Consider the following 25,149-nt stretch of genomic DNA (forward strand, 5'->3'; position numbering starts at 1 on the left):
CATGCTATTTAAAGAACTTCCATTTGTGCTGGCTATTGAAACATTCTTACTTAAGATTCTGAAAGTGCTTCAAGAATATTCATCTGGATTTCTTTTGAATACAGTCTCAGTTATACTTTCACATCTCTACATATGCAAAAAAATATTTTCGTCTACTTGAAAAGTAGAGAATGAGGGAGAAAGAGAGAGAAATCTTCTATCAGCTGGTTCACTCCCTAAAATGTCCCCAATCAGCCAGATCTGGGCCAGGCCAAAGCCAGGAGCCTGGAACTCCATCTAGGTTTCGCACATGGGTGACAGATGCCCAGTGTACTCCAACCATCATCCACTGCCTCCCAAAGCACATCAACAGGAAGCTGGACTGGAAACTGGAGCTAGAACTCAAACTGGCACTCCCACTTGGTGTGCTGGTTTCAGGAGCATTGGCCCAATCTGTTTGTGCCAGGGTGTCCTCTCCTCACTTTATTTTAAACTCCTGTGTTGTAGATGGGTTCCTAATGATAAAATTACTATTTATTTAACATTGAAAATCTTTCCCAGTAAGGCTAAATTAACATTTAAAATATCACCAAATAATTTTTCTTTGAATAATTATACTCTATTAGTTTCTGCCTCAGGGTTTTATTTTTCTCTCTGAAAGTTAATGATTTATTAGGGATACGGCTGCCACACCACGGAGGCTTCCCTTCCATCCATGATGATGCATAAAGCAGGGTCACAAATGAGGTATCAGAACCCTGGTAAGCTGGGACCACGATGCTATCAGAGTCTTGAAAGATAACTCAGAGCCGAATCCCTGCAGCCCCATTTATAACTCAAGAAGCTGGCTTCTCTGAGAGCCAGCCCTACGGATTGGTAGGTGGAGGGTTTGGCATGAACATGTGTCGATACACAAATTGAATTGGTGAATAATTTAAAAATGAATGTGGAGAACATATTTAGTAATCTTGTATGTGATAGGCTTACAAAGCCTTCAAAGAGGATGTGCATACAAACAGGCTGATTTTGCATGTGATTAGTCTTTCAATTCCTGCATTTTTAGCATTCTAGTTTTCAAAGCACCCCAAAGCCATTATTATCTTCCTTGATCCTCATAACAACCTTCCAATTTAGGCAGGACAAGTAGCACAATTCTGCTCTCAGAGATGAAGAAATCAGTGCTTTCAGGCCCCAGTCACTTGTCCAGTGTCACTTTCTGGTAGGTGGTAGGTCCCTAATCACAACCCAGGTCTTGAAATTCAAGGCTCTTGTTCCTACTTCATTTTACTGGCTTCTAGAATTAGAAATGTTCTGAGAGCAGGGGCAACATTTTCTACCCTTGTCACGTGCCACTGCACCTGGTATACTTTGGGAGCTCAATGGATTCCTGCTAATTGGCGACTGATAGTAATTTCATTGCTACAACTTCTGGAACATCTCCCGCCACTTAGTAACAGGACAATTTTTCTACGTTTATATACAGAATCCTTAGAAACTAGGAGCAATGTGTACCTAAGCTATTGATTATCTTCACTGTAGTACTGGAGTCACCCTAGAACCACTCTGCGTGCTGTTGCTCCACCTACAGAATGGCACACAGATACAGAGCAGCCTCCCCCTGGACTACATCTACAGAACATCAGAGTTGCGAGTAGCAGAAGGGGGCAGAATCTACAGTGTTAAGTGCCCCGTTGGCATCCTTACAAAGGTTCAGGGAGTGACTAGCTGCCCTGGGTTTGCTCAAGTGGTTGTGGATGCTACAGGATCAGGGAGTCTCTCTCTCTCCTCTGTGTCTGAGTCTGCACAGACCCTTCCAGGCAGCTCAGGTGACTGCGTATGTCGCTAGGATGCCTGTCCTCCTGTGCTCAGCTCCTAAAAACCATCCCCTTCTCCCAAGCATTCAGGATGCTGCTCCTGTCTTGTCACAGGGTGCTCTACTGACATACAACAACAAGGGCACCCTTGGGTTCTGTGTTAAGCAGCAGCTGCTGGGGATAATGTGCAGTGTCAGTTTGACCTTCCCTTCCTCTTTTTCATTCCTCTCACCTCTAGGTACTTATTTGTATCTTAATTATGGGTCTGGTTATCTCTTATATTTTAGGTATTTGAAGATGGGTCAATAGCATGCCCTTTTAAAAGGAACTCTACCGCGTGTACAAGGCAAGTGAATTCTGTAAGTGAATCAATCTTTGTCACACTGAAGACTATGCCATGTGTCTTGAAGGAAGGACAGGGCTTCTTCACACAACCCACTGCACACATCAAGTCTCAGGATGGCTTTTTAAAGGCCCCGTCCTTTCTTCTTCCCCATTGGAAGTAGAGTAGGCAGAGCGTAAATCTTACCACCAAAATAACCTGAGCATGCCTACTGTGGAACTGCCTTTTCTCCAGGATGATCGCTGGGAGAGCTGCTCCATCAGGAGGAAAGGCAGGATTTTCCACCACCTTGGCTCAGAACACGGAACCAACTTATCGCTCTTCCTTGCCTCTACAGAGGAGAGCTCATTTTTCTTTCATCCATGTGGAACCGAGGCATCTCAGGCAGACACTTCCCCATTAAAACAAGGACTTTACTGGGAAGGATTAGCTCCTTTTGATTTCGCTGTGAAACTGCAGGCCCCCTGCAAAGAAAAGGCACTGACAGATGAGCAAATTTCACAGTTTTCTGTCCATCTCCAGCTCAGCTTGCCAACAGTGGGAGATCAAACACTGGGTCCCCTCAAGCAAAACCATCAGAATGGCTATGTTTACTTCCTCATCAGTAAGGAAATAAAAGATGAGGTAGAACCTTTGGGGTCTCTCTGGTTGCAGGAACCATGTTGGTAGTCTTCAGATCTTTCAATCACACACGAGCTATAGGATTAAAAACAGTATGTCTGGAAAAAGAGAATAATGATTGGTCATGGAGTATTTCCTTTAGTTTGACAAATGGGAGAGAGTGAAATTTTTGTGCAAAATTAGTGACATGGAAACAAGTTTAAGTAATGAGCATCATTTCTGAGAGGCTACCTAGGGTTTTGGTCATTTAAACTATATTCTCAAATGCATATGCGTTTGTACAGTTTATAGTGACTCATTGATGGGAAAATCACGAGACACATGCATGCCTTTTATTCATGTGCAGAGAAGGTAAGGGCTTGGGTCTCACCTGTATTCCTAGCAGTTCAGTTGTCCTCACTTACAAAAGCCTGACCTTTGACCCATGGAGCCAGCAGTACTACAAAATGACAGTGCTTTGCAAACATCTCTTAGCAGCACAGTCCTTTTGTTAAATGAGAGCATTAGGAACCCAATAAAGAGGGCAAATGAGCAGAGTTGCTCTACTCAAGGAGGGGCTAAGGAAACCAAAGCCCCACCCTTCTAGGCTTCCTCCTCCATTTTTCTGGTAGCTCCTGAGACAAGTTTCCTGAGCCCCAATGAAAAACTGCCTGGACACACCACAAAATGGATTGGTTTCCATTTTTGTGAGTCTATTTGCCTCAGAGTTGTAGGTTGTTGTTAGCACGAAAAGCAAATGTGAGATATTAATACTTGAAAAAGTTAGAACATGTAAGTGGATAAATTCCTTCAAGTCATAAATAACTAAACCCTTGCAAAGCTTCTTACGTGCATCCTGCTGTTATTCAACTGCTCAAATTGAAGGCATATTCGAGAATAATCCTCATCTACAGGGAAGCACTCCTTGAAAAGCCCAACTGCTGAGGCATATCCAGCCTCCTGCAGTGGAAGGCACCCTCTCTGGGTCCAGCTCCACCTGGAGGCACTTCCTGGAGATCTCACTCCTGGTGGTGAGCAGGTGTAAGCCTGTCTACTCCACAGTGTTGTCTCCCCAGGCCATTCTTTGGTAGGGCTGACAGGCAGGGCCAGCAGAATACCACCTGCCCTGATGTCTTGGTACTGGGTTTAGGAGTGATCTGTGAGTCTGAACCCTGGAGGAACAGCTGCTCCCTTGCTATGCGGCCTTTCTTGTTTGACCAAGCTTTTCGAGGCAGCTTTATTTCTTTCTTTCTTTTTTTTTTTTTTTTTTTTTTTTGACAGGCAGAATGGACAGTGAGAGAGAGAGAGAGAGAGAGAGAGAAAGGTCTTCCTTTGCCGTTGGTTCACCTTCCAATGGGCCGCCGCGGCCAGTGTGCTGCGGCCGGCGCACCGCGCTGATCCGATGGCAGGAGCCAGGTGCTTTTCCTGGTCTCCCATGGGGTGCAGGGCCCAAGCATTTGGGCCATCCTCCACTGCACTCCCTGGCCACAGCAGAGAGCTGGCCTGGAAGAGGGGCAACCGGGACAGAATCCGGTGCCCCGACCGGGACTAGAACCCGGTGTGCTGGCGCCGCAAGGCGGAGGATTAGCCTAGTGAGCCGCGGCGCCGGCCGGCCAGCTTTATTTCAATAAACAGATTCAAGAACCATGCCGTATCATTGCTTTAGAAGCAGATATTGATCACTGCAATTCAAATCTTGCCTTCTCCATAAAATCTGTCCTGATCTTCTTTTCAATTTTCAAAATTTCTAGATTCCTTAAAAGGTTAAAAACCCATAGTTCAGAAAATCATTTGATGTGACTTCCAATAATTTTTAAATGTACAATCAAAAATCAAACAAAAAGATTAAAAGAAAACAGCCAAGTACTAAGAAATGACCAAAGGTGGAAGAGAAAGGAGATAGGAAGAATCACCCTACCATAAAGCTTATGGCAGGGAAGTTGCCAAAGTGATGAAAAGTGAATTCTGAGCTTCCTGAAAACTAGAGATGAGCATGAAATTATCCAGATTCAATCAGAAGAAATGGAAAAAGTTCAGCTCTGCCATTTTCTAGTGTGTTTTCCTGCCACGCCACTCCTCCCCTTACTGCACTGACCCTTCCACAGAGAAACACTGCCATGCTCTGTCCTCTCTAACTTCCTCCATGCCCTCCTCTCTGTGCAGAATGCCTTTTCTCCTTCGCCCATTTATTCATTTAAATTTTTTCACTTAAGAGACAGACCAGATAGAGATGAATCTTCCATCACTGGTTCACTCCTCAAATGCCCACAAGAGTCACCGCGGGGCCAGGCCAAAGCCAGTAGCACAGAACTCAAGCCAAGTCTCCCACATGGGTGGCAAGGACCCAAGTACTTCAGAAGTATGCATTAGCAGGAATGCTGAAACAGAAGCAGGGCCAGGACTTGACCCCAGGCGCTCCCAATGCAGAATGCAGGTGGCACCTTAACTGCTGTGGCAAACGCCCACCCCCTGTCCTATTTCACTTGTGCTCATAGTCCCCTTCCTGGAGGCTTCTCCTAACCCTCCACCCAGGGCTGGGTGAAGAGCTCTTCTTCCTCGCTCTAAGAGCAACATGTGCTTTCCACTAATACAGACCTCATCCCACGACATTCTAATTGTTTAGCTGTCTCCTTTCCCCACTGGGCTGAATGTATTTTAATATATTTAAATGAATGAATATAAAAAGGGCACTGAATCACATAGTGGGTAATTCCTGGACAGCAGTTTTATACAAATGCAGAAACAGTCTACATATGGACATTTCTTATGCAGTGAGCAATTGCCAATTACCCTAAGTTGTCTTATATTGTTCGCAGCAGAAACAAGATTTCCTTGCCTGAAAAAGATAACTATAGCTACACTCCCTGAGAATGAGGATGGTGTCTTATCTTCTCAGTTCAACAAACATTTATTGAGTACCAGTCATTATGCTAAGTGTAGAAGAAACAATGATAAATAAGACAGAGTTCTCTTCCTGTTAAGAGTTTACAAGCCTGGCTGGGGAGACATCAGACAAGCCGATAAGTAGTCAGCACAGGAGCTTGGTCTGACCCCTACAGAGGACATCAAGGAAGACTTTGTAAAGACGGTGCTGCCTAAACTGAATCTAAAAGAATGAGATGCCCTGGTAAAGGGACATTCCAAGCAGGGGAAAAGAAAATATAAGAAAGGCACGTGAGATAGGAAATGACACAATATGTGCATGGAAATGAAAATGGCTGATGTGTGTTGAAGGGTAAGAAAAAACAAAAAAGGCAGGTGGGCAGTAGTGCTGGATATGGAATTCACCTGCGGCTGATGGGACATGTAGGACCCAGACCAGACAGGCCCTCGAGGGGTAATGTTGAGGAAACGGGATTTCAGTCTATAGGTGATGAGCAGCCAGCGGAGGCAGGAACATTGATTTTCATTTTGAATAAATGACTTTAGAAGTAGGGTTCTGAAGGGACTGGGGAGGGAGTGTTGATCTGAGAGCAAGGAGACCAGTGAGGAAGCTGTTGCAACATTTCAGAAAAGACATGATAAAGGTTTATAAATGATTTCAAATAGCCAAGTGAGGATGGCACATCCCCCTTTTCCTCACATAAATCACCCTGAAGCAAGAGAAAAACAAGAAAGAAAAATGCAAACTGTACACTTCATGAAAATTTAACCCTGAAACATATAACATAGATAGAAGGAAGCCAAATGCAATTAAAAAAAAAAAAAAAAAAAAAGAACCAGGGTGCAGATGCAGACAGGTATCAGGGCAAAAATGCCTAAAGCTTCAAATCGTAGATCAAACCAGAAAAGCACAGTTCTCCAAACAGGACTCTTCTCAAGGAGGGAAACTAAGTATCTGTTCTATGCAACCAAGGAAATATGGCCCAAAGGCTGGCGGCAGAGAGAGACAGAGAGGCCTGGGTACAGCAGGAGCCTCGGGGTAGCACGTCCCCAGGAGAATCCACTCTGGAAAACAAAGGGCTAAGAGACAGGGAATGTCCCTGAGAACCAGGGTTGGGGGTGCTTGTCATGCTGAGAAGGAAGTCCTGGTCCAAACCCAAAATGAGCTTTTAACAAGAAGGCAACAGTTTGAAAAACAGATAAGAGAAAAACAGCACAAGAATGATAAAATGATATAGGAAAAAGAACAGGAACAGGAAAATCACAAAGAAGACAGAGAACAAAATATGCTTCCATAGAGCAAACGAAACTTGTGAGCACATCTCAATAACGGAAGAGTTTAAAGTAGAAATGCCAAGAGCTCAGGCAAGATATGTTGAGACAACAACAGACAGCATGGCATCAGGTGGCAAAGCTCAGAAGTTGAAAGTAGCAAGAAAAAAAGAAATAAAGGCAAAAAGGACACTACTAACTATTCAAGCAAAACCTAAGTTAAACTGCTTTTATTTCATTCTGCTCAGTGTTTTCAGTGAGTTAGCATTAACTAAGTGCAGGAGCAAATAATGGTTCTCTCTCATTTTCCATGGTTCTGTACACACACTAGGTGTCCTGGAGGAAGGAGGAGAACAGTCAAAATAATCAAACAGAAATAAATATATGTTTCCAAATAAGTGTCACTTAAGCTTTGGAGAAATGAAAAAGGAATATACATTATATCTACTGGATAAAAGGGCCTCATATTCCACAGGAAAGAATCCATACAGTGCAGCCAATCACAAAGCATACACTACTAAAGTAACTGATACTAACATTAAATAAAGAAGGACTTCAGGTACCTAAGGCAAAACAAACAAAATAACACACAAACACACACACACAAAAACACCAAAATTAAAAAAAATACCCAAAACATCTGAAAGAGGAAAATCCAAGACAAATCTGAGAGAAATCTTCAAGAAATTAATGGAGAAAGTTCTCATGAAAAGAAAATGACACAAATTTTATACCTCGAGAACTGAAATTGAAGTGTAAAGTCAATAGACAAGCATACTTCCAATTTCCAGAGTGAATCTTTGTTGAAGATATTACTGAAGGAGGAACATCGATCACTAGATAGTGAGTCACCATAGTGAACGAACTGGTAGGGACAGTGGAATGTATCTTTATATAAAACAAAGAAAAAGGGGCCAGCACTATGGCATAGTAGCATCTCATTTGGGTCCCAGTTTGATTCCTGGCTGCTGCTTTTCCAATCCAGCTCCCTGCTAATGGCCTGAGAAAGCAGTAGAGGATGGCCCATGTGCTTGGGCCCCTGTACCCATGTGGGAGACCTGGAGGAAGCTCCTATCTCCTGGCTTTGGATCAGCCCAGCTCTGGCCATTGGGGCCATTTGAATAGTGAACCAGCAGATGGAAGACCTCTCTCTCTCTCTCTCTCCCCTTCTATCTGTAACTCAGTCTTTTGAATAAACAAATAAATCTTAAAAAAAAAAAGATCAAAATAAATGCAGGAACAGCAGGCAGAGCAGAATGTACATGCTTTAAGGATGTAGTTAGCACAGACTGGGGTTGCAAAGAGAGGATATAATGAGAGATTACAAACACTCACTATATTTTTTCACTTCTTCAGCAGTGCTCCATAAAATATTTAAGGATAACAGAATTATATATTATCATAGAAAGACAAACACCAGGAATATTTGATCAAAATTGAGTGTTGAGAAAATTCCAAGAGGGAAGAAAATGCATGGAAATATACTAATTTTAAAAGTGTTCAAAAGATGAAGTTAACAATACTGCACCCAAATAGAATATTCAGCATGCCAAATAAGGCTAAAAGTATTCTATATGTTTAAAAAGCTCTAAAGCTAAGCAGTAGAAACAGAACCTCAATATTCAACATCATAAAAGAACACAGAGGAAAGCAAGGAAAATGGCTTGAACACTTAGAGGATTTTTAAAGGTAATGATAATCAGACACTAAGAATACACTGTCAGAACTAGGGTGCATCTGTCGTACCTATCAACGCAAATGGTCAGATTTGAAAAAAAGTGCTAATTAAATAACAATGGCAAACAAATGTATAATTTTTAAAAATTGGTTGATTGATTAATTTGAAAGGCAGAGTGACAGAGAGGAGGAGGGAAGGGGAGGCAGAGGGAGAGGTCCAAGGAGGGGGAAGGGTAGAGAGAGGAGGAGGAGAAGGAGTAAGAGAGAGAGAGAGAGAGAAATCCTCATCAGCTAGTTCACTTTCCAAATGGCCACAATCTGAGACTGGGCCAGGCCAAAGCCAGAAACCTGGAACTCCATCTAGGTCTCTCACCTGGGTAGTGGGGACTGAAGTACTTGGGTCATCTGTGGGTGCTCCATTAGCAGGATGCTGGGTCTGGAATCTGCCTTCTGATACAGGATGCAGTGTTGCAGGCGGCAGCTTAACCTGCTGCGCCACAATGCTGGCCCCTGATTTCTGTTTGTACCTGTACTATGTGTAGCTGCTAACCTATGCCCCATTAGCATTCTTTTATTTCATTTCAATCTTATTTAACTTGTACTTCTTAATAGTGAATACACAGCAGATTAAAATTATGTCTTTGTAGAGCCAGTGCTGTGGCGCAGCAGGTTAAAGCCCTGGCCTGCAGGGCCGGCATCCCATATGGGCACCAGTTCAAGTCCTGGCTGCTCTTCTTCCAATCCAGTTCTCTGCTATGGCCTGGGAAGGCAGTAGGAGATGCTCCAAGTCCTTGGGCCCCTGCACCTACATGCAATACCTGGAAGAAGCTCCTGGCTCCTGGCTTTGGATTGGCACAGCTCTGGCCTTTGCAACCATCTGGGGAGTGAACCAGCAGATGGAAAACCTTTCTCTGTCTCTACCTCTCTCTGTAACTCTGTCTTTCAAATAGATAAAATAAATCTTTAAAAATAAATACATAAACAAATTTATGTCTTTGCAAAAGTGGATGAAGAGAGGAGAGGGAGGGAGATTGGAGGGAACAGGGGAGTGAGGGAAGTACGGTTGTTGCCTTGGAACTGTCTCCATGGAATGCATAAAATCTGTTCTCTTTATATTAATAAGAATTTTAAAAATAATCAATATTTTTTCTCAAATTAATTGGCCTTCATATTATTTTGTGCATTGTTAATCCATTCCTTCCCACCCCAATGACACTAAAATATAAAGTTCTTACCACAGGTTTCATCACCCTGTAGCATCCAGCACCCTGCCTTTCTCACCTTATCTCCAGACTCCGTCAAGGTCTCATTTGCTGTTTCTTCTCTTACTCCCCAAACTATAAATATTACAGTCCTTAGAAACCCAGTCTTTGGATCATTTCTTTTTAATATACTTACTCCCATGGTGATTTCATTTTGTGTTTTAAAATGTGCCAAAAGTCTGATTTATATGCTAGCCATGCCCCCCCTACCCCCACCCCCAAGCGCTCTTGCTCTTGAATCCAGCACCAAATCCTTAACAGCCCATCCCACATCTCCAGGGGGGAAGCAAGGGGCCAGGGCCTGTCACACCTGGCTCTGCTCCCCACTGTTTGTTATCTTTTCTCCCTGTGACTGGCTCAGGATCTTCCTCCATCAGCCTAAGTAAGACAGAAATACTTTAAAACCCCCATATACAAGCTCTCATTTATTTTATACACTGACCTGTTCATCCCCTGATGTATCCTGCAGAAGGATAAATAGATGATAGTGGAGGACAGATAGAAAGGCAGAGAGCCCATTTCCATAGAACACTACGTTTGCACGCTCTGTTTTAGTGCTTTATAGACACCATTAACACACGTAATCTTCCCAGCAATTCATCGTACAGGTACTGTAATTATCTTCTTTTTTACGGATGAATCAAATGAGGCACAGGGCGAGGTCACACAGCTGAGCATGGTGAACCACAGGATCTACACAGCGTGCTCCTGCCCAATCTGTGTCATAGGTTGTCATATCTTTGTTTATATGGACATATACACACCATGTGCCACAATATCTATACTACATGATACGTACATATGAAGTGTCCTAGCTTACCTTCTTGAGTGTGTACATACTATGCATACGGTTTCTTTGTCTCCCTCTAGTACTACATGCCATTAAGGCAGGAACTTTATAGTGCTCCCTATCTCAACCACAGGAGCTAGAAAAGGGGCCTTGAAATGCATAAAACCTCACTAAACAATGGGACCAAAAACAAAACCTAAAAATTGATGTCAGTCCAACATAATAAAAAAAAGAAAGTTTCAGGATAAATGTTTTAAAAATCTGCATATCTTCATGTAGAGTTACAGAAAGCTTTATGTAACACAAGGAAAAATGAAAAAAAAAATCATCAGAGCATTTTAAATTCTAAGTCATGTTTCCCAGAAATAATCCTGCCAGGTTCAGCATTATGTATAGTATTAGCATGAAGTAAAGGGCAACCAGACTGATAAATTCATCCCTACGCTTCTATGCTGAAACAAGTTAAACAGAGAAAGAGCTAATAGCCTTAACAAGGACCCTAACAATGGGAATGGAAGGAGAGCAAACACTTGAGGAATAACTAAGAGCAACATCAGCACACAGGGTGTGGAGTCATTCAAGTTGGTGACATAGACTGATCTGAAGGTTTCCACCAGATGAGAGAAGGGGCACCAGTTCTACAAGGGTCAAGGGCAGCACGTTGATTTTGTTTGACATGCAAAGCACCCATAGTGGTGTGGGGAGCAATCCGGACTGGACTGAGTTACTGGAATTGGGACTTATTCTATGCATCTGCTCTCCCACAATATGGCGCTGGGAGAGAAGTAAACAGCTTCCGCACAGCTGCCTCCAGTTCAACCAATTAACTGTAGGACTTGCTCCTGATTGGAGAGCAGCGTACTCGGCGTGTGGGCAGCTGAGTTGGGATTGGCGGAGGAGGACTATAAAGGAGGAGAGAGACGGCATGCACCAGGAACATCTATGGGGAACATCTAGCTGAAGGAACACCTGTGCAGCCCCCGAGAAGAGCCGGTCGGCGGTGTGCCGCTCCCCTGCGGAAGTGGGGAATGTGGCCAGGGGGAACTGCCCTTCCACGGAGGTGGAAGGGATAGTAGCCAACCCGGGAAGAACCAGCAGCAAACCCGGGGAGGGCCGAGCAGACGAAAGAACAGCGCAGGGTCCTGTGTTGCTCCTCCACGAAGAGGGGGAGCGACAAGTGGAATGTTGAGATGACTGATAGATATACCAATCGACAGTATGTGATAGAGAGGTGCCTGCTCGTGGGCTTTGGAGGCATCAGAACATGGAGATGATGCCCCCAGATGTGGAAATATACAGACAGTGAGCACTGGATGCAGAAGAAAGCAGGTCAAGGGCAGACATCAGGGGAATAGCAAGAACAGTGTACTGTACGTTTTGCACTATAGTTGTGTATGTACAAAACTGCCATGGACCTGCCAAGACACAGAGAAACAAATTTGAGGGTTTGCCTTTAATCAAGCTGAGAAACAAGGATTTCTGAAGTCATAGAGCCTTCATCCTTCATTCACTCCTTCGAAATGGTTTCTGAGTAGCTGGTTACTTTTCCTATATTTTATTGGACCTTAAAAATCCACACAACTAAATTGGAGGAAGAAGTAACTGCTACATACAAAATCTGTCAATACAACAAGTATTCATATAGTACCCATGATTTGCAAATAAAGTTTCTTAGGGTCAGAGTGAAAGATAAAATGTGTGCATAAAATATGGTCCCTCCTCTTAGCACAACATGAAATTTTGAATGCAGGAGAAAAATTTACTAAGATTTAATAGTTAATAGCTCCCAATGGCCTGTGTCCTACAAGAATGCTATAGAAAATAGAGTTCAGAGAAGGGTAACACTGAGCTTGAACTTCATGCAAAATTTTGCAGAGGAGATTGGATTCATTTAGACTGAAGGGTCAGTTATTCAGGTGCTAAAATCTCAGCAAACTCAAGGAGGCTTCAAAGTTATAATTTCCTGGAACAAACAGTTTACAAAACAGCTGAGAGTAGAAGAGGGGAAAGGCAGAGTGGGAAAAATCAAGGCCACTGTCAACAGTTTGATTTGTCACACACAAACACACAGAGTCACTCACACAGCACCATCTTTTTCTTATAATTTGTTTTTTTTTTTTTTTTGCATCTCCTAATCCACAGACATCACAAAAATCAAATCTCAAAGAATGCTTCCCTTATAGCCTCAACATTTGAGTTCTGACCAGTTTTCTCTTAACAGTCAGATTTCTGACTCTTAAAGGGTTGGGGGCTTGGGCATTTGAGGGCATTTGAGCACTGGAAAGAAAAAGGAAGATTTAGGGAGTTCTAGACTTTCCCAACAAGAAAATGCTAGAGATGCTTAATTTATTGGGAACTTTCACTCCCAAGTTAGACAAGTCACTTTGGACAGAAATAGAAGGTGGCTTTGATAAATTACTGAAAGTCAAAGCCCATTAGACATTTGACTTTAAATAACCTCAAACCCCAGCTCAAGACCTAATCATTTCAAGACAGCTCTGTTATCATAAAACAGCAATTCAGCTGAAGGACTCAGTGGGCCACTGACATCCCCTGACCCATGACACCTTAATTTTACAGAAGACATGAATCTCTCCACGGGACTGGGGAGAAACAAAGACCCAGCTCCACATCTTCAGTCTTGGGAAAGCAAACCTCGATTCCTAGCAGGCATCTGATGCTCCGTTTACCACCAACTGCACTCCCTCTACTCACCTGAATGAAAATGTATTCATCCTGGACCACCAGGGAACTGATGTCAATGGAGCGGGCAAAGGGCCCACTCCGGGTGGTCTCAGCACATTCCTGGATCCTGCAGGTGAGGTAGTGAGCATCTGAAAAGAGAGGACAGAACGATACTCAGACACAGGGCAAAAGTGAGCCAAGCTCCCATCATTGACTTCGAAGGGTGTCCACGATGTAACTTACAGTTACCATGAGATTGTACTTTCTTATCTACAAAATGTATAATGACTACCAAAAATATGGTAATATTTGGTCTAGGTAAGGGAGTAGAAAAAGAGTTAATCAGCTATCCTACCAGCAGAAGAGTAAATTGGTATAGCTTTTTGGAAGAAGACAAGTAAAATAGCTATCCAAATTTTAAACATATATATTTTACACCAGCAATTCTAATGCAAGGGATGTTTTGTAGAGAAAGACATATATTTTCACAAAGAGCCAAGGGCATAGATGTCCACTGTGGCATTGTTCATAGCAGTGAAAAACTAAAAAGAAATTAAATGTCCACAAATTAAGGAACATTTAAGTAAGCTAAAATACATGCATACGTAAGAGCACTGTGCTATAATTAAAAGAATTAGGTAGATACATTTGCATCAACCTGACAGTTTTCCCAGGATGCACTGCTCTACAACTTTTGAATATATATTTAGCATTATGTACAGTAAAATCCACTTTATGTTCAAAGAGACCCTTGTCTTCATGGATGCACTGATTTGTGCCAGAACGGTATAGTAAAAAGTTTGAAAGGATATGTGAAGGTACTTCAAAAAGTTCACAGAAATAGGGAACTAAAAGGAAGTTTATTTTGATATAAGAAATTTTTGAAGACCATATGTAGCTTTTTTCACAATATAATATTTCCCATGACCTTTTTGAAGACCCTGTATATATCAAAATTAGCTATGATTACCTTTAGGTAAAGGAATGGAATTAAGGAAATATAATTGAAGTAAGACCTTTGATTTTTACATTATGTGCCCCTTTATTATTTTTACAATAAGAATACATTATTTCTTAAGTAATATTTACAAGGCTTACATAATTAGTTGTAAAATCATCTAAAAGTCACAACAGATCACCACGTCCCATCAAACAGCCCCCAACATATGTGGCAGCAGCTGCAGGCAAACAGGAAATCCCTAGCTCTGAAAGGCATTCTGACAATGCCCACAGAGTCATACAAAGAAAGACAATCCATTCAGCTATTTGCTCCTCATGGAAAAACTACAAGTTAGTCTCTGTGAAGAAATCATGGTGTACACTTGCTTAAACGTTGTTATTTTTTATTTTATGAAACTAAGATAGTCAAAATGAAAAGTGGGGATCACTCAAATATTCAAAGCATAAAAGCCGGTATCATCTCATACCACACGCCTTGCTAGGTGTGTCTATCTACTGCAGTTGTTCACTTGAATGTGTGCACAGATGTCAGAGGCTACAGCAGAAGAGATGGTAGGCAGCAGAGATCAACAAAGGCAAAAGATTTAAAGAAGCAAAATTTAAGAGCAAGTTGAATTTAAAACAAGGGCACTTTAATGCTGCTTATATTTGATTAACGTATTCATTTATTAATTCAACAAGTACTTCTTGTGCACATACTCTTTAGTAGATACCATTTGTGCACTAGGAATACAGTAATGAATAAAAAGATTTTCTATTCTCAGACCTACCATATACGAAGAAGCTTATTCAAATTGAAGTAGCTAGTTATTACACATTAATTTAAATGAATACTTAAAAATATACTCATGTAACACAGAAACAATTTGGTGGGAAATGAATTCATTATGCATTGTGCATACCTACTTCTTGAATGTCCATATATGAGCAGAGTCTATTTGCTTTGAAAACTATAATCCCAAAATGCCTGACACTGATTTTCCTCTCTCTCTCTCTCCATCAGCAGTCTTATCATCTTCCCAGTAGCTCAAGCCTCTTAACTTTCCTTTCTTCTACATCCCATCTAATCCATTTGCCTCCTGAGCCTGGATAATTCTGTGAAGTCTTTCCAGTCTCCCCTCTTCTCTCTATCACTCGTGCCACATGCCTGGGAAGCTCCATCACATCTTTCCTCCTGTTACACCCACTTAGTAACTGGATTCATATGGATGTTGGACTGGGAACTGGAAGGAACCAAGGCAAGCAGCCAGAGTCATCTCTAAGCCTGGGACCCAGCTAATACCTCCTAGTAACAAAACCACCAACACTACTGAGTGCCTTGAACCCACGTCCAAATATCTTACTGTGCTGGAACAAAAGGCCTTTCACAACTAGCCCAATAAACTAATGGCTGAGGTGTCAGGCAAATCCTTATGACAGCAAAATGAGTTGGGGTAAGATGATCAATGGCAGCTGCTGCAGGGTCTCAGGGAGCACAGTAGGGGTCTCATTAAAAGGGCAAACGTGTCTCTTTAAGGGCAGGGTGTGGTGCTTCTCCCTTCCAGCTCATCACTGACAGAGGGGATAAGACAGTCTGAGTTTCTACATAAAGCCAAGTGTCCTTATTGTTTTAATGCAAAATCAATCTCCTGATGTTTAAAAACAAGCAGCCAATTTACATGGAAAATATGGAGTGGCCCAAACACTGTGCATCCAAACAAATCCAGGAAAAATATAGGAGCCACTCATTTCCCATCTCAGCTCTGTAAATTGGTCCTGTCCTACAGCCCCAAAGACAAGACAGCCCTTCCTACCCGCGTGCTTGGCTAGCTTCAAGTACAACCTACATGGCCCTTCATCTTCATCTTTGTTCACAAAGGAAGCCAAGAGCAGCCTGACTGAGGGGAGAGTAGAAGGCAAGGAGCCCAGTTGTGCTTTGGAGCAACTGCCTGTCCACCAGGGATTTTCTTGGCCCTCATAGCCTTGGTAATTTGCTCCTAGAATAAAGCACCAGAACACAGTGAAAAGCTGCAGTAAATACATGTACAGAAACATAAGTGTTGAAATAACAACCTGCTTCCTCCTGGCCAGTGTCTCAGGAAGCTCTCTATATTGTAATCAAAGGTACACATAGGAAAACACTTGTATGTCCCCACAATCTGACTTCGCCTCCCCTGGACACCTGCTGTTCATTGGACACACTAAAGAATCAAGCATATTCAAGGTGACCCCAAACAAAATCAAACTCTACCCAAACCTTGGCCTGCGGCAGGTGAGAAATTATGCCAAACTCATCCTACTTCTTGGCTCTCTCCCTGTGTGCCACCGCCCAGCATGGAACGAAAGGTCCAATTTAATGAGAAGGCAGCACTAAAATGAGTATTTGAAATCCACTTAAAATTCAGGGGCCTTGCCGTCTTTTGCTGGATTCATATACTGTTAGCCTCAACGGTTTTATTTTTTTAAAACACAGAGATGTGAAAGTAAGTGCTACAGCTCCCACTGTCTGGAGAGAACCCACCGTGGGGGGACTGGGGAGGGGATGAACTATTAGGCCAGCCTGTCTGTCAAGAAAACATGGCTGAGGGTCACAGAGGGACTGTGGTATCAAGCAGGAGACAGGGGATCCAATTTGGTTCAAGCTTCATATGGGCAGAAGGTTTCAGATTCAAACTTTGGACGTTAAATCCCAATGATGCTGGAAACAGTTTTAGAGATTTCGTGATGAAATTCTAAAAGATACGTACCATGCAGCTTGAAATTCCAAACAAGTATGGGCCTTTTATTTGTTTTCAGTAACATCAGATGGCAGATAAAATGGAACTCGGCCAGCTCTCTTGAACACATTGTGTTGTCTGAGAGCAAAGCCTTTGACGCAGGAAAGTGCTGAGTTCAAATCCTGGACTTATTCTGTGCTGAATGGCACTGGCTACGTAGCAGCAACAGACTCTCCCCTGTGAGGCACAGACTACTTAATATGTGCCTCCGAGGACCACAATCAGGATTGTGTAACTTATCATTGTTGACTACCTTTTAAAAGATTAGTACCTGTTATTTTTATTATGAGGAGCGAGGGAAGGGGATTTAGCTCTTAGCATCCTTCATTCATTCAATTAATTTTATTATAGAGAACCAAAAGATTGTGAAGTCAGAGATCTTCTAGTAAAGTCATATTCTGAATTCATATTAGTGTTTACTTTCTTTAAATCCCATGGTTTTCAGAAAAAAAAAAAAGTGTTTCTGAGCTGGAAAAATCAAGTTGAACATCAAGGAAGAGGCAGCCCTTGAATTTCACCTGCATGGTGATGTGTGCTAAATGGGAAGGGAATTCTTTAAAAAGGGTATGAAAACTAAATGTGGGTTTTTAGGTAGGCAAAGCTCCTGAAATACAGTACGTACTTACATGTCAATAACTGACTTTGATTAAAAGTTAATCTTATTTTCTTTCCTTTGAAATATGCTCAAATGAGCAACTATAAAGATTAGACCTTAGGAGAATCTCATTTAGTTATCCCTATGGGAAAGCCAGAGAGTGGTTACCTAAATGGTTAATCCTCAGGATGGAGGATGAACATATTTCAAAAAGTGAAATGTCTTCCTAATTGATCTGTAAGCACTGACGAGCTCATTGCTCTATTGACAAAACTGAAAGGCAATGGTTTTGGGTCCCTATATCTTGGATACAGGGATCTGCGTAGTAACCTTGGAAATATCTGGCCCTATTTCAAACTAACCCTACTGCCAGGAGGTGCTTCAGAAAACATGGTATCATCTCCCAAGTGGGGTGGCCTCCTTGCTTTCTCACCCTACAATGCTGCCACCCGGTTAGAAGGGCTGTCTCAAATGGACTGACTCACTTATTTTGTATTGGATCAAGGTGTGAAGGGAAGATTCCAGGGTCAGACACTGCCTGAGATTCCAGGAAGCAGAGAACATGAGATGGTTCCTGTCCTTGGATGACACCATGGCCAATGACGGAGACGGGACATCATCTGATGACTGTGCCCTGGGACCTTTGCTGAGTGGAAGATGCTCAGAGAAGCGGGGAATGCGACCAGAGAGACCAAAGCAATCTGAAACCTTTTGCCTTCTATTCTTCCTAAGAGCTTGCAGGGAGGCAGCCGGTTTTCCTTCAGTAAAGCAAATCTCTCATCTATAGCAACAAATGTCATCATAAAGTGCACTCTTGAAAACTTCCCCAAAAGGACAGCCTTCTTAGCAACAGGAATAAAGTCTTAGCCATCTTTTTCTCTCCTTGGGCTGACTTGATAAACCCTCGGTAAATGCTAGTTAAACTGAACTGAATTATATTAAAACCTCATACATTTTTGCTGTGTTGAATTATATGGTGACGTGTGATTATGTTTTGCCATGGAGATTACTAAATATTCAAACTTCCTAGTCATAACGCCTCTTGCCACATCACAGAAAAAAAGCTTTCTGTGATTTGCTCAATTTCTATTCCTTTGGGTAATACACATATTGTCAGAAATTGAAAAAGTGAATTAAAATTGTGAACAAAAAGCAAATTCAGCTTTTCAGGTCTTTTCTTATGGAAAGGCTCAGGAACTGTTTATTTTGAATAACAACTTTAGCTCTAAAATGCAAATAAACAAGCAGATTGAAGGTAAATCTGAAAAGTTATTTAGCTTTCATAAGCCTCCTTTCCCCAACCTCTTTATGCACTGTGCAAAACAAAGGAAGGGAGACTCCCAAAGCAGCATATGGGACATAGTAGGTGCTAAAACAAACACAATCAACAAACACAAAACAGTTAGCCTTCCCTTCTATGGGGTTAATGGACTTAAAAGAGTTTATTTGTAACACTTCTAATATCTCACAGGAGAAATGTAGCATTTCCCCCTTCCTAAGATCATAAGAGGCAATGTGGCACAGCCATGGACATTTAGAGATCACACTAATTTTTAATATCTTAGGAGTACTGATACTGTACCCAGGCTCCTTCCACTCAACCCACTGAATAATCTGACCCTGAATGTGATGACAGTATAAAAATGATGACAATGATGATGACGGCAACAGTGAAATTTTTGAGGACTTTCTCTGTGTTGACAGGTGTTCTAAGAACAACATGCATTAAGTCTGTGCATCAACCCATGAAGGAGTTACAATTATCATCAGCCCCATGTTATAGATAAGGAAACAGACACAGAATGGTTAAGTGAGTTGCCTAACTTCCATAGTTTTAGGAAGTGATAGAGTTGGGATGTGAACCCAGACAATTTGACTCCAGAATTTGTGATCCTACCCATTATGTATTTGAAATATGTGAAGAAAATCAGGCTGAGAATTAGGTCTGTTCCTAAATACTGGGTCAGGCCCTGTCATTATTGGTCCATCAAAACCTCAGGTAAGTTGTTAAGAAATTTTCACACATCTCGCAAAGTTATACCATCTGAAAACTCTCATTTGCTGCAACTTTTCAAAAAAAAATTGACATACTCTTTTCAAAGATGCTTCTAGAATCTCATTACATAAAGTGGATTTTAGTGAACTGGCTCTAGTTGAACAGAGAGCAAGCAGTCTGCAGTTCCGCCGACTTAGCTCCCATTTCATTCTCATCTTGGTTGCTGAATTATTAAGAGTTACTAGAGCCCAGGCTTATACAGTGCAAAATCATTGAGTTAATCAATGACCCAAAGTCCTCGGAGAGCCAATGATCAGCACATCTAGAGCCCAGAGTTTAGTCTAGAGGGCAAATAGTTCCACTTTGTTGGCCAAACTCATTTCATTACTTACATCTATCTGGAATGCTCTGATAAGTTACCTTGGCTCAGCAAGAAAGTGATCAATTAATGAAGGTACATGACAGATGAGGATAAAGAATGGGAGCACACATGCTATTCCGAGTCTCAAACTCTTTGTTTACACATGTACAAGTTAGTATTTTTAAATATGTGAAATATACCAGGGGATTCCAATTCAATCCCATCAAGGTGGCATGTACCAATGCCATCTCACTATTCCAAGTGATCAATTTCAGTTCACAATTGATCATAATGAAAGGACTAAGAGTCAAAGGGAGCACATAAACAAGTCTAGTACCTGCTAACACTAACCGATAGAATAAATAAAGGGGAGAGTGATCCAACATGGGAAGTGAGATACTCAGCAGACTCATAGAATGGCAGATGTCCTAAATAGCACTCTGGCCTCAGAATCAGCCCTAAAGGCATTTGGATCTGGCTGAAAAGCCCATGAGAGTATTTCAGGCATGGAAAGCCAAGACACTCTGGCAAAAGATCTCTGTGAGTGAGATCCCAGTGGAAAGAACAGGTCATCAAAGAAGGAGGTACCTTTCTCTGAAGGGAGGAGAGAACCTCCACTTTGACTATGACCTTGTCTAAACAAGATAAGAGTCGGAGAACTCAGAGGGCTTCCATAGCCTTGGAAACTCATGACTGGAGCATAGGGAGATTACTGATGCCATAGACAGGAGTGTCAATTGGTAAAGTCAACAACAGGAGTCACTGTGCACTTACTCCTCATGTAGGATCTCTGTCCTTAATGTGCTGTGCATTGAGATTTAATGCTATAATGAGTACTCAAACAATATATTTCACTTTGTGTTTCTATGGGGGTGCAAACTGTTGAAATCTTTACTTAATGCATACTAAACTGATCCTCTGTAAAAAAAAAAAAAAAAAAAGAAAAGAAATTATCAATTCCCAACCTGACTCTCACTGGGATTAAACATGACAATAGGTCTGATCTGATTTCATCATCATTTAAAAAAAATCATCTATTATTTTTCACTTTATGTTTCTGTGTGGGAGCAAACTGTTGAAATCCTTACTTAATGTATACTAAGCTGATCTTCTGTATATTAAGATAATCGAAAATGAATCTTGATGTGAATGGAAGGGGAGAGGGAGTGGGAAAGGGGAGGGTTGTGGGTGGGAGGGACGGTATGGGGGGGAAGCCATTGTAATCCATAAGTTGTACTTTGGAAATTTATATTCATTAAATAAAAGATAAAAAAAATAAAAAAAAAAACAAAAAATAAATAAATAAATAAATAAATAAATAAATAAATATGTGAGGCATTAGATGAAGGATAGAGAAAGGCTAAGAAATTTGTCTAAGGTCAAATAGCTCCTAAATGACAGAATGAATACTCCAACTCTCAAAGATTTTACTTATTTATTTATTTGAAAGGCAAAGGTACAGAGAGCAAGAGACAGATAACCAGTTTTCCATCTGCTGGCTTACTCCCCAAATACCCACAACTGCCATGGTTGGGCCAGGCCAAAGCAGATTGGGCCAGCCAAGGCCAGGAGCCTGAACTTTATCCAGGTCTCCCACCTAGATGGTAGAAATCCAAGTACTTGGGTCACCACATGCTGCCTTCCCAGGTTCACTGGCAGGAAGCTGGATATGAAGTGGAATAGCTGTGACCTTAACCTCTATTCTGATGTGGGACATCATTATGGCAAGCAGGGGCATAACCTGCCAGACCATAACGCCTACCCCCTAATGCAACTCTTAGGTCATTAAGCTAACACTCTTTCTACTGACACTAGGTGCCTACTGACACTACATATATACTTGTGTATTCTGTCTGCGACTGAGTAAGTGACTGTGTGTCAAGGAACCGAGGAATGAGAGAGAGAGAGAGAGAGAGAGAGAGAGAGAGAGAGAGAATGAATAAGAGAGGGAGGGAGGGAGGGAGGGAGGGAATATGAATGAGTGTGAATGAATGTATCAACGGCACACAGATAGATCTCCAAAAGAGAATGGAAGGAAAAAGACATCTGAATCCTGAATCTCATGGTAGAAACAGAACTCACACTACCAACAAACTAACAATTTTGTCCTGTTTAAAACCCTATCCCTCTCCCTCTGTCTGTTACTCTCTCTGTAACTCTGTCTTTCAAATAAATAAAATAAATTAAAAAAAAACAACCCTATGAGGGTAAGAGGTAATTCAATGTTTTTATCCAAGTCTGGAAGTCCGACACCCAACAACATGGTACAGAACTAGGCCGGAGTGGAGATGCCTCCATCTAAATAAGAAAAGGACCCTCTTATTCTGGGTTTTCTGCAGATTGTGGGAGTCAGGCTTAGAGAGTGTCAGTGCCACACTGCAAGACTGAAAAGGCCAAGGTCTGTGTTACTGCTGTTGCAACTCCTTCAGTCTGCGGTGGTGCTGTCCTGCAGACATACAAAGCCACAAGTGACCTTTCTGATTTTCCAGGAGCCGTGCTTCAAAAGTAAACAGAAATGTGAAATTCACTTTAATATGCTTTCCTTAACCCTCTACATCCCCCAATGCTATCATTGCTTTATTTCACCAATATAAAAATTATTAAGGAGCTCTGTTTCTTTTCCTTTCAGCAATCTAGGTACCTGATGCCTATTTTATACTTAAACCATACCTGCATCTGGGCCAAGGACTCCACGGCTGCCGTCTTGGACAGCACAGTTCTGGCATGACTTCCGTGCTCGTGCTTCTACCAGCCCTTATGAAAATCCAACTGATCCCACAAAATGAGCGGTAGCTGTGGCCTCTTCTCCATGGCCTTTTTGTGGTCCCAACACTGCGTCCCAAATTCTTGAATCAGAGCTCGGTGACCTTTAGCACCTGATGGTGCGACAAGGATCCGTGCGTGCTCGTGTCTCTCCTCCGGCCTGTGGGCTACCTGGTGCCGCATGTGTCCTGCTCATCTGGGTATCACCCAGAGCTACAGGGCAGCATACATCAAAGTGGGGTCCAGGAACTAGCCCTAGCACCTGAGAACTTGCCAGAAATAGGGACTATGTGTTTTCTCAGGTTCTCCAGATGGTCCAAACATTTTGAAGTTTGAGAAGCTCGGACCTGATGCAGTGGTTGTGGTTCTCAATTCTACATGTACAGTAGAATCATCTGGACAGTTTTAGGAAAGGTCAATGGCTAGGGCCTTTCCCCCATAGTCTTCATTCATTGAACTGAGCTGGGACTCATTGTGTGTGTGTGTGTGTGTGTGTGTGTGTGTACACACGTGCATGCATGTCTCCTAAGTGACCATAATGCTTGGTTTGAGAGCCACTTGTCTACTAGACCTGTGAGATATCTCAGTAGAGTGAAGTAAAATGTGAGTGGATGAATAAATACAGGGGAAGCACAGATTTCCATACTGATATTCACAGGGATGCCAGGATCTCTCTCCTGCCCTAGAAACTGCATAGAGCAAAACTTAACCGACATTTTGTTAATATATCTTGGTTTTTCTCCCCAAATGAATGAATAAATCATTAATTCTACAGCTTTATTTCTCAGTGAGGGAGAAGCAACCTAGAGAGGTTTAATTGCTTCCCTAGATCATGCAGTTTCTCTAAGGAAAAACTGAAATTAGAATTTAGGTTTCTGTTCTCCCAGCCTGCTTGCCTACAAATGCCTAAGAGATCATCTTTCCCCACCCCTCATAAAAATAAACACATACAGTAAAGGCAGCTCCTGAGGAATCAGAGCAAGAGGCGTAGTAGGACTTGGCTCCTGAATCCAGGATAGTCTTTCTACCAGAGCCTGCAGTCTGCTCATTCCAGCATTCTTTCCAGGACCAACTACCTCTCATATCTAATATGGCAGGCAGCCTCAGCGAGCCCAGTGTGATGAAGCCAGACAAGGCCTGCACATAGAGCTGGGGGTTCCTGATATGCCCTTCAGACCAAAGCACAATCCTTGTAAGTTCGGGTGCAGGAAGCCCAGCCTCGTCACTGATGCCACTCTCCACCCTGCTCCACGGTCACAGTCACAGGAGCTCAGGAAGCCAGTCATCTCCCAGCACCCCTACTGAATTATCCATCAACTTAGGAAAGGTCAATGAATAGGGCCTCTCCGCTATAGCCTTCATTCACTGAACTGTGCTGGGACTCATTGTGTGTGTGTGTGTTTTCATCAGAAAAGAGGACTGGGGACATGGGGCAGGCTTCCGTGTGCTCCAGAGATAGAGGCTGGGTCTGAACGGGCTGGAATGGGTTTTGATTTTTCATCTGAGAGCTACTGTATCATAAACATAAAAGACAACAGAACAGGTTGGTAGATAGGAACCTGAATTGGCCAGAGATTGCCTGGTACTATCCATATTTGAGCTCACAACTAGGAAATTAGAGCTGTATTGTGATACTTTGTCATAATAAACAGACAGAAAGGGCCTTAGATGGCTTGGTGTACAGCATGGATTGTTGTTCAGGAAGCCACTCATTCATATTTTCATAGGTCCTCCCCTCCTGCTTGGACCAGCTCTATCCACCTATAGTCTTTACCTATCACAACCTAGAGATTTGCACAGGTCACTTATTCTGGGAACTTGCAAGGTTTTTTGCCCTTTCTATCCTGAATACTCTGATAGATTCCTGTTAATCCCTCAAGTACCAAGTCAAATATTTCCTCTTTTTTGAGAAGTTTCTACCAACTTACTTAAGGCTATTAGTCTCTGTCATGATTTAACATACTATATGTCCAATTCTATTAAAGCCCTTGTCAAATTGTGCTAGAACTATTTGAAAAATTGTCCCATCTCTTGAACAAGTTTACACGTGCCTTGACAGCAGGAATGATACCACAGCCACCTGCATGTCCCTGCAGTGCCCAATTCAGGTAGATTTTAAATATGCATGGACAGGAGCAGGTGTTTGGAGTAACAGTTAAGGTGCTGCTGGGGGTGCCTTGGTTCAAGTACTGGCTCCGCTCCCCATTCCAGCTTCCTGCTACTGTGCACACTGGGAGCAGGTGATCCTGCCGACCACATGAGAGAGCCAGACTGAGTTTCTGGCTCCTGGCCTCGGCCTGGCCCAGCCCAGACTGTTGTGGACATTTCAGGAGTGAATCCCCTGCTGAGAGAGAGTCTCTCTCTCTGCCCCTCACTCGGTTTCTGCTTCTCCCTCCCCTTGTCTCCCCAGCCC

The 25,149-nt window shown here is 42.4% G+C and overlaps 1 protein-coding gene across 2 annotated transcripts in view; it reads right to left on the reverse strand.

The window, feature by feature from the left end:
* Positions 1 to 25,149, reverse strand: part of SORCS3 (sortilin related VPS10 domain containing receptor 3) — a 646,463-nt gene that overhangs the window by 143,702 nt on the left and 477,612 nt on the right. For both annotated transcript variants that reach the window (XM_051823565.2, XM_051823568.2), the window contains one exon: positions 13,336 to 13,454. In XM_051823565.2, the coding sequence (XP_051679525.1) occupies positions 13,336 to 13,454 (119 nt within the window). The remainder of the gene's footprint in view (positions 1 to 13,335; positions 13,455 to 25,149) is intronic.

Source organism: Oryctolagus cuniculus, chromosome 15 (genome assembly GCF_964237555.1).
Source record: "Oryctolagus cuniculus chromosome 15, mOryCun1.1, whole genome shotgun sequence".
NCBI classification, from domain to species: Eukaryota; Metazoa; Chordata; class Mammalia; order Lagomorpha; family Leporidae; genus Oryctolagus; species Oryctolagus cuniculus.